The sequence below is a fragment of the Nicotiana sylvestris genome, chromosome 2 (assembly GCF_000393655.2).
Source record: "Nicotiana sylvestris chromosome 2, ASM39365v2, whole genome shotgun sequence".
Classification (NCBI taxonomy): domain Eukaryota; kingdom Viridiplantae; phylum Streptophyta; class Magnoliopsida; order Solanales; family Solanaceae; genus Nicotiana; species Nicotiana sylvestris.
Genome location: NC_091058.1, coordinates 99,377,366 through 99,387,726, shown reverse-complemented (window position 1 = coordinate 99,387,726; position 10,361 = coordinate 99,377,366). Strand labels below are relative to the sequence as shown.

Genomic DNA, 10,361 nt, shown 5'->3' with positions numbered 1-10,361 from the left:
GTAGTTGGTGATGACAATCTTGAAAAGATCCTGCCCAAGGTTCTCCTGTCTTTTGTCTCCCTGAAAAGCTCAGCTTGTTATACCAACTTGCGCAAAAACTAAATAATCTGGAGTTCCTTAAAATATACGTTTGTTTAGAACATCTAGACTCTCAAATCAGCCGGCCGGCCGTAAGATTGCAGCAGATTGAAAATATAACGTCATACTTTGGCTTCTCGAAGAAGTTGGATTTCTCTCTTCATTATACCATGAAGATCAGGACTCAGAGGCGGACCCAAGATTCAAATATCATAGGAGCCCGAATTCAAATCTGGGTCATCAAGAGAGCGAAGGTACTTAAGCACGTCTACAAACCACCTCCTCTGTCCAAACTTTGTAAATTTAGGGGGTCACATAAGTCCTCTGTCCAGTAAATTTAGGGCGCCACATAAGTTATTAAGGGTCCTCAATGTATATATAAACATATATAAAATATATATATAGTCTTTTTGCCGAAACTAACGGGTTCCGGTGACCCCATCCCAACGTAGGTCCGCCCTTGGATGAGGTGGATAACATATTGCCTCATAAATTTGTTCCTTTCGAAATTTTGACATTTATATGAAGGGTGAGAAAAAAGCCCGGAGTTACTTTTGGGAATATTATTCCTAACCTTAAAATATGGCTTAAACAGATCGATATTTACTAGTACAATTTTTTCATTACAGCATATGTATTGTCTTCAGGAGCTAGCTAATGTAATAGTAGTCCTTTTTGGACGCATTCGATAAAAGAAGAATTAACACAGAATATTTGTTTGATTGCGCAAAGAGTTAAGTTATTTTTTCTCAAGAAAAGATAGATCGAGTAAAGGTAGTAACTGTATAAAGTTTAAGTTTTAGGATTATATTTTTATAGGATCGGATTACCTAGCTAAAAAATAACTATATATAGGTAATAAATGATATTAGTAATAAGATATATATATATATATATATATTATAAAAGCATGAATAAAATGTTAGATTACAAAAATAACCTTTTAATATTAAGCACAATAACTCACAATAAAAGGACATAATCGGAATTCTAGACATTAGCCTTGTAATCCTATTAGTTTTAAGCATGAATAAAATGTTAGATTATAAAAATAACTTTTTAATATTAAGCACAATAACTCATAATAAAAGGACATAATCGGAATTCTAGACATTAACCTTGTAATCCTATTAGTTTTAGGGCATAATATTACACGTTAGGAATCACGTTAGGAATCCTATATGATTACCTTTAGGAATCCTATTAATGTAATTATTTTCGGGTATAAATATTAAGTATTGTAATCCTATTACTTTTAGGACAAACTTCTTAAAAAATTTCGTGTTATGGGTTCTTTATAAACGAAGAAAAATTCACACGTGGTAACACTGAAGTGTTAGGTAGGTTAAAGGTTTGAGGGTAAATGTCGTTTAGAATTACGTCTTCTTTATTTTTTTGATGTTCGTGTGTTATAATGTGTCTGTGCATACATATCTTCGATTACATAGCTTATTTTCATCATTTGTTGTTTTTGTTTATCTATGATACAGTGTATAGGGTCTAGATAGGGTAGTGCATAAGCAGACCTTATTCCTACCTTGGAGATAGAAAAACTGTTTTCGATCATTGTTGTAAATGCTCGAATTTTTAAAATAAAATATTGACCGACAATGTCAATAAAAATTAGAATTACAATTTTTGTCATTACATTAAAAATCGGTAGACATTCTCTTTTGTTTAAGTTGGGAAAGTAAGTCATTCTATTCCTAATCATGTAATATTGACAATCCTAATTGATTTGAAAATCTAGGATTTATATAACATGTATTATCAATATTAGACCAATTCTAAAAAATATATACATGAAATATTTAATTTGACAAAAAGACCATGAGTTCACGTACCACGTATACTTACCTATAAATGCGCCCCTGATTTGAAAAGGCACATATATATAACGTTTTACCGAATATGGGAAGGAATAAGATTTGATCAAGAATAATTTTTAGTATTTTTTTTATTTACATATGGAATGCTTGGGACGTTCCTACCACAACCATGCACTAATAAGAATCCTACTTTAGTAAAAAAAGAATATCTATAAAAAAAGAGTTTTAGAGAGATGGATATGGGATTTGATGGAAAATATACAGTTTAGGTCTTACAATCTTCCATTAGCATATTACTCAGTTATTTCTTGCGGCTAGAATTCTTCTTTTTGTTTTCTCTTTCATGTATAATATGCCGTTCTTGTACACTTCTTTAATTTTTTTTAAGTATAATATCCATAGTACAAAGAAGTAGTACTTTGAATTTAAGCGGAGATAAATAGAAGTATAGAACTTTAGGGGTGCTCCGAGCCTCCGACCAAGTTCAAGTTCTTTACGAGTCTTTGTTGGAACTCTAAAGCAAGCTAAAAGGACTTGATTCAGATTTACAATATTTAATAGCTGTAATAACTTATTTTTTTGGACTATAATAAATTTTATGTTAATTTTTTTAATATTTAAAATTTTAAAATTAATACAATCTTGTCTATTGAATTCTTATTAAAACTATGTAGGAAGATTTAATAAAATCAATTTCATAAAAATTCTCCATATTGATAATACATTACCACTCTATAATATTCAATACCAAAAATAAAAAATTAATGCTAAACGGACTGCATAAAGCATTAAAATTGAGAAAATAAACCCCACGATAATATATTATTATATTATATTTGAATTACTTTTCTACTCAAATAATATTTTATTATTATTAATTTTTCGTGTAGTATAGAAAAATATACCCAATTATTAAAGAACAACTAAGAAAATATTTAAGATTACAAATATGTGAGAAAAGAAAGAAAAAGGTTTGTAAGAGCCAATACCACTAATGATTTTGCAAACATAAAGATCTAAAAGTGGAATGTCATCGATCTTTTTACTTTTTGAAAATAAAATTTATGGTGAATAAAATTATAATCACGGTTAAATATTCAAACATGATATGAACTAATATTACGATTCTAAATCAACAGAAAAAAAATTGTATTTTATGTTAAAACCAAATAATCAAATCTTTCAATTAATTATTTAGCAAGAGAATTCAACTAAATTATTTTTTAAATTCATCATATAAGTAAAATTATGTTTCAAGTTAAAAAAAAAATCTTAGCGTACAAAAATTTATTCCATAAAAAGAGTGTTAGAGATTAAAAAAATAGATCACAAAGTAAAGAAAATAGTATAATATTAAGAAGGCCATATGAGTGTTTGAGAAAGCACAATCAAAGCTAAATCCTGAACAAGAATAAGCTTTCAAGACGATATTATAAAAAAATCTACTCTGGTATAGTAGGATTATCCTTTGTAGATGCCTCCGGTGGAATCACAATAATATTCTTATGTCATGCATTACTTGCAAATGTCATATCAAGAGGCATGATATTGTTAGCAATAAGAACAAGTGGTGTACAAGCAACGGTTTGATTATGAGGTCGTACAACTCATTTTAGATTTGATATACCTTTTCAAATAACTAAAATAACCATCACAAATATATCAAATCAGAGTAATAGTGCTAAATTTATAAGGAAAAAAGTGATAATATGGAATGAAACGCTTTTGGCTAAGCATCAAACGATCGAAACAATTGCCTAGAGTTTTAGAGATATATTAGATATCGATAAACCGTTTGGTAGAAAAATAATAGTTTGGGAGGTGATTTCTGTCAAGTACGATCAGTAATTCCAAAATTGACCAAAACAAAAACTGTAAAAGCTAGCTTGCCAAAATTATACTTAAGACCTCACATACAAAAATATTTAAATGATAAAAAACATAAAAGTAAAAACAAATCCAACATTCAATGACTTCTTGCTTCGTGTCGGAAACGAAGAAGAGCATCCAATAAAAGATGATTTGGTTCTTCTAAAACACTTGGTTATCAACATGAACGATAATAGTAGTGCATTAGATTAAAATGCAATTTGTGCAAACTATATGATATAAATTAAAGAGCTATCTTAGCTAGAAGAAATGAATATGTTGGTCAATTAAATAAAAGGTTGATTGCTAAGTTTTATGGTAAAAATAAAATATTTTTAGTTTTGACTCAGCAGAAGATGATACCAACAATAACTACCAAGAAGAATACTTAAATACTTTAGCACAAAATGGCCTTATACCGTACATGTTTGTTGTCAAGTTCATTATTTCTTACCTATGTTAGTGTCACCATATATATAATAGACTAAGTTAAAATTAATCTTCCATTGCACACATGTCGATTCTGAAGAAACATTTGCCTGTCATGCTATTGAAAACTTAGATCCACTAAATAGCTTATGTAATAGTATACATATGGTATATAGAAGTTTTGATAATAACGTCATACATGCAGAACTTACGATACTGATCAACGTAATTCTAAGTATGTGTTTATCCCCTAATTCAACTTTCGTCTTCCGAAACTAAAGAATATCCTTTTAAATTTGCGTGAAAATAAATTTTAATATGTTTATGTTTTGTAGTTATAATAAATAAAGCACAAGGACAAACATCCTAAATATTGAACTATATTTACCACAATATATTTTCATGCACGAATAACTATATGTTGCACTTTCAAGAGAGATATCAATATCGACAACAAGAGTTCTGATTATGACAGAGTAACCAAAGCATTAGAAGGAAACATATACAAAACAACACAATCTATAAAGAAGTATTCGGTAACATACCATCACATTAGATACCTTTAAACTACAATACATAATTATCTACTTAACATGACTAAAATTGATCATTTATGTAAGTTATGATGGTATCCTTTCATTTTGAATTCACATATTATGCTAATCTAATAATATTTTTCGGCATTTAGATGATTGTTGTAGTATTATATATAAAATTTCTTTCACTAATTAAATTTATTGTTCCTTCATATAAATAAATATTTATACTATCATGTGTCATTATTAACGTGCAACGCACGTTTATAGATACTAATATATTAATTAAAATGCACAAATAATGTAATAATTCTTTGCACTATTAAGTTAAATCGATAACTATATTTTCGGAGCAACAAAACAATTAAAAGTGCTACACGAAAAAGACACGGATTCAGATGGATTTCAAAATTGAAGCCTTAGTCCTTACGGAGCTGGTCTACCTGAGGGAGGAGGGGGATGGTAAAAAATACACTTAAGTAACAAGAACTCAGAGACTCAGAGGAATAAAAATAGAGATCGAAACAGAAAAACAAAGGGTTCCATCCTCGAAACTTTTCACACGTCTATTATTTTAAGTAGTGAAAATATTCCCAAAGAAGTAATATAGGTACAAAGGACGTATTTCCCAAAGGAGTAATAAACATACATTGAAGAGTCCCACATGGGATGTCTATGGTGTTGAAGAGTCCCACATCGCTAGTGCGGTATCGTTTGAATAATCCTCATCTTTTGATTTAACTTTTTAGTTTGAATTAGACCCATTTCTTTAATAACATACGATAGAGAGAATATAATAATTGAGGGATATTTCACCTTTTTCTTCTGCCCATTTCTTTAACAACATACAGATATAGAGAGAAGATAATAATTGAGGGATATTCCCACATTTTTTTCTCTTTTGTTTTCTTTCTGCCTATTTTTGCAGTCAACTCTTTGATTCAATCAAGTATAAAGACACGTAAAGACACAAGAATTTTCTGTACTTGATCTGACAGATACCAGCTGAAACTGGAAAAGCCTTTTGCTCTAAGTAAGGTAAGCTTCCGCCGCCGCTTTTCAATTACGAGACTATATGATTGATCCCTTTGTATATGTATCCCCAAATATCTATGTAACTAAATTTTGTTTGTGATTGGAATCTATGTGTAGATTGGAAAGATCTAAACCCGAGATGGATTTTTCATCGGCTAAATGGTGGGCTGAAATGGTAAGACAAAATCATACTTTAATGTATATAGTAGTACTAAGTTTTACAAAAAATACTCATATTTGCTTGAAAGAGTCCTCTTTAATTGATATTAATTCCATTGAAATTGATTAATACAGGAGGCGATGAGTACGGATGATCATGCATTGATCAATCACTGTCAAATGATGACCCAACTAGACGAATTGCCTTTCAATAAGCCCTTCTCGTCCTCTTGCACGTCCTATGATATTCAACCTTCTCATACTGCTGCTGGAATACTGGACGTGAAGCCACCCTTTTGCAGCTATGCAACTGAAACTCAACAAATGACATCTTTTTCTCCTCCTCTTAATTCCTCCAGCGTCTTTTCTTCCTGCAAATTCAACTCGCCATCAGCCAATACTGTTGTCCAAAACCATTTTGAAAATTTGAATTACACCTCAGTCAAGACTGAGTTGCCATCTGGAACTACCCTAAACTTCTCGTCTGATGATTTTGGTGATAGCCAAAATCTAATGCAGGCCTTGGGATTTGGTGCTGCTGATATTACTATTCAGAAGAAGAGTTACAATAGGACAAGTTTGCAGGCACAAGACCACGTTGTGGCAGAAAGAAAGCGAAGAGAACGCCTCACTCAGCGCTTCATAGCTTTATCTACCCTCATCCCTAACCTCAAGAAGGTAAATCCTTTTTTGGGTCTTGTTGTGTCAATCACTACTTAAATTTATTCCTCTTTCTAGGTGGTGAAAAGTCTTGATCTAGTGATATTTATTTTGGGTGATTGTTAAATCTTAACAGTTGGACAAAGCAACAGTACTTGGAGATGCGATCAAACATATTAAACAGCTTGAAGAACAAGTAAAAACCCTCGAGGAGAAAGCCAAGAAACGTAACGAGGAACCAGTGGTTGCAGTGAAGAGACCTCACCTGGCCTCCACTACTTCTGACCACTACTCCTCATCTTCTGAAGACAACGTCTCCAGCGTTAGCACAGACCGACCACAACCAGATATTGAAGTTAGAGCTTCAGATGGAAATATTCTGGTTAGGATTAGATGCAAAAAGCAAACCGGAATAATAAAGGAAATATTCAGCCAAGTAGAGAAGCTCAAACTCTCTATCATTAGCAGCAGTGTCATGCCTTTTGCCCACACCACCACCCACATAACAATTATTGCTCAGGTACTAAATTAACCCTGTAGTTCATTCAGCTTTCAATTAATCCAATTGCCTTAAATTTCTTATAGTGAAAAGTTAGCTTTTGTACGGGTTAAAAAAACCTGCAGCAACAGATAATCATCTATATATAGTAAGCCTTAATATGACAATTTGGAAAATAAAGTAAATAATTTTCTGTATCAAATTATTATACACTTGCAGTGTAATCTTTTAAACTCTTGTTGATATTTTGTTGCATAATTTTAAACAGATGGGTCATGAATTGGGCATGACAGCAAACAATGATGTGAATAGAATACGCGCGGCTATAATGAAGCTCATCGGCGGCCAGGAAGAAGAAGCTCCATTAATTACATCATAGAGAATTTCAAGATATGTAGAAGCAAATTAAATGGCTTTGCATATGTTCCCATCAATAAATTATTAAGTGATAATGTTAAGAAGATAAGGGTAGAGGCTATTTTTTGGATCAACATCACCTTGAACTGGGGTCATAATGACTTGGTTTAGGGTTAATGGTTTCCATAATTGTGAAGTGATGTGCTTTGGCTTTTTTGTGTGCTACAAGTTTGGATCCCGTTTTACAATTTCCTCACGTGGTACAAATGGGACCGGCTCCTCTTGTTTGACTAGTCATGGAATTCCACTAACTAATGTTTGTCTTTCATGTAAACTTTACTGTATTTATTCTCTTATTTTTAGTCTGATTTAAATAGAATGTAACCATTACGTATTTAGTAAATTTTTTATTTTTATTTTGTCTTTAATGTTTTTCTTATAGAAATGACATAGCATGTTAATTAAGACATATGATTCAAAGAATATTTTTAATATGTTAGCATTACAAGATATAAAAAGTTTTTTTTTATATATTCTTAAATAACTCCAAAGTAAAGTTAAGACACATAAGGGAGTATGGTTTTGATCACTTGTCAACATGTAATAGTAAGTGTAAGCACGTTAGGGAACTTCTCTAGTATGAAATTGGTACTTTTAAGTTATGACAAGTTTCTTGAAGTTCTTTCCTTTTTCTTTTATCTTCTAAATTTCAAGATAAAAATTTAACAAAGTTATACAGATGAACACTAAATGCATTCATCGTCTTTAACTTTTTTTAGTATTATTAATGTAAGGAAAATAATTGATTATCTCACTGTGATAACTAATCATGAGAATATGTGATTTAGCTGATCTGCCACTTAGTTATTGGAAAAAGTAAAAAGACACGGAAGAAAGACATGGAAATTAAACCCCTTCAAATTAGTTACTCATGAAATTAAATATTTAAAATCCTAAACAGATAATTAAGTGTCTTAATTAACTGTTTAAACTTTCAAAGAAAGATAAGTTAACAAAAACGAAAAGAAAATATACTCTTTACACTTTGTCTACTCCGCGAAAATGCAACAAAGATAAAACAGAATCCGAATCCCTTGCATTAAACTAGCAAGCTCTCGCGGGGGAAAATAATAAGTTAAAGAAAGAAGTATATGCTAGGTTCCAAACCCTTCATATTATGCTACTTCGAGATCCACTATTGTTTTTTTTTTATATATATATATATATATATAGGAATTTTCAGAAACCACTATAGTTTAGTGGCTATTAACTTCCTATAGCTACCATATACATATTTACTTCTTATAGCTAATATTTCATTGTTGCCGGACTGTATTCGTTGTATTCGCGCTATTGTATTCATGAACACAGTGGTGGAATTCGCCTAATAACTAAGAAGTCCAGCTGTTTAATAACGGAAAGAGGATCAATTAGCGTGTATCACTCCTAATTTAACTCAACGAAATCAACAACAATAATAACATCAACAATATACCTAGTATAATCCCACAAGTGGAGTCTGGGGACAGTAGTGTGTTGTATTCCATGTATTCGCGCGACTGTATTTACAAATACAATAAGGTAATCCACCTAAAAAATAGGGATTGCAATTGTTTAATGATGTATTCCATGTGTTCGCGCGGTGGTATTTATAAATACAGTGAGGAAAGCACAATATTGAATTACGGGTGTTTAATAGTGATTACGGGTATTTAATAATGGAAAGCACAATATTGAATTATATTCAATTTCACTATACTGAATTCAATTGTATTCAAACAACAAAAAAATCAAGAAATAGGGTGTATACTGTTCTATTGAATTCGATTGTATACATTATATTTAATTCGCCGTATTCAGTACTGTATTCAAACAACAAAAAATCACAAAAACAGTGATATTTGGGTGTATTAAAAAAATACAGACCATCGGAATACATAAATACAAGCACAAAATATAATGTATTTTTACAAAAATACAATGTATTTGAGTGTATTTGCACAGAATACAATGTATTTATATCATTGTATGTGACTCAATAGCAAAGAAGAGAAGAAAGTTTGCCGGGGATGGCATTTTACGGCCAAGCAAAATACTATATACATTGTATTAAAAATAAAAATGGAGACGAACAAAAACCGGCCCTCAAATCTTCTCAGGCGACTCTGTTTCAGATTTCCAAAAGCTCAATCCATAGTCGTGGCCAGATCTGTTCGCCTACTCCCTCTTCGCTTTAGATCTATTCTCTTCACTTCAGAAAGTCCACCATTGCCACCAAAAATGGCTGCTACTGTGGCTGCCTTGATGGAAAAGGGAGAGAGATTTGAGGGAGAAGAGAGAGGATTGAGAATCTTGATGATAGAGAGAGAAGGAAGAGAGAGAGAAAGAACATAACCGACGTATTTCACGCCTCAATAGTAGGGTATAAAATAAATACATATTTTGTTATAAAATAGAAAAGGTATCTATAAGTAATAATATTTTGAAATTATTTTGATTTATAATAAATAGAGTGTAATAGTTTGCTATAGAAGGTAAAATTTCTTTTTTTTTTTTTTTCCCATTTGCATGTCATCTACAATTTTCTCCTTTCATTTTTATTCTTAATTTCTCCTTTTAAAGTCCAAAACTTTCTTTGCAATTCTCTTTTTTACTTTTCTGGCATAAAGTGATCTTCAACTTCAACCTTCAATTTGCATCAACTGCCAAGTACTCTTCACAAAACTATAAACATCCCAAAATCCCGACCGACCAACATCAAATTAAAGGACATTTAGTAGGGCATTTGGACTTAATATGCGTTGATGTGGAATTTTTTTAATAAGCATTCGATTCTTTTTCCAAATGTTTCATATAATACGTATGTATAGTATAACATAGGAATCGACGTTCTGGTCGACGCGTACTTTG

General features: G+C 31.3%; 1 protein-coding gene across 2 annotated transcripts; it reads left to right on the top strand.

Moving 5' to 3' along the window:
- The first annotated feature begins 5,695 nt into the window (after positions 1 to 5,695).
- Positions 5,696 to 7,824, top strand: LOC104222063 (transcription factor bHLH18-like). Of its 2 annotated transcripts, none has more exons than XM_070167455.1 (5): positions 5,696 to 5,774; positions 5,894 to 5,951; positions 6,071 to 6,613; positions 6,732 to 7,115; positions 7,363 to 7,824. In XM_070167455.1, the coding sequence occupies exons 2-5, from the start codon at positions 5,916 to 5,918 to the stop codon at positions 7,471 to 7,473; spliced, it is 1,074 nt and encodes a 357-aa protein (XP_070023556.1). In that variant the 5' UTR covers positions 5,696 to 5,774; positions 5,894 to 5,915; the 3' UTR covers positions 7,474 to 7,824. The 2 variants fall into 2 exon arrangements, with proteins under 2 accessions (XP_070023556.1, XP_009771545.1); XM_009773243.2 differs by having other exon boundaries at positions 5,712 to 5,779.
- Positions 7,825 to 10,361: the final 2,537 nt, after the last annotated feature.

What these genes read in the sequence shown, in the direction of transcription:
- LOC104222063 (XM_070167455.1), top strand. Translation starts at nt 5,916, where the DNA reads ATGGATTTTTCATCGGCTAAATGGTGGGCTGAAATG. An exon ending in CTAAATGGTGGGCTGAAATG is followed by an intron (nt 5,952 to 6,070) that starts GTAAGACAAAAT and finishes TGATTAATACAG; the next exon opens with GAGGCGATGAGTACGGATGA. An exon ending in ACATAACAATTATTGCTCAG is followed by an intron (nt 7,116 to 7,362) that starts GTACTAAATTAA and finishes AATTTTAAACAG; the next exon opens with ATGGGTCATGAATTGGGCAT.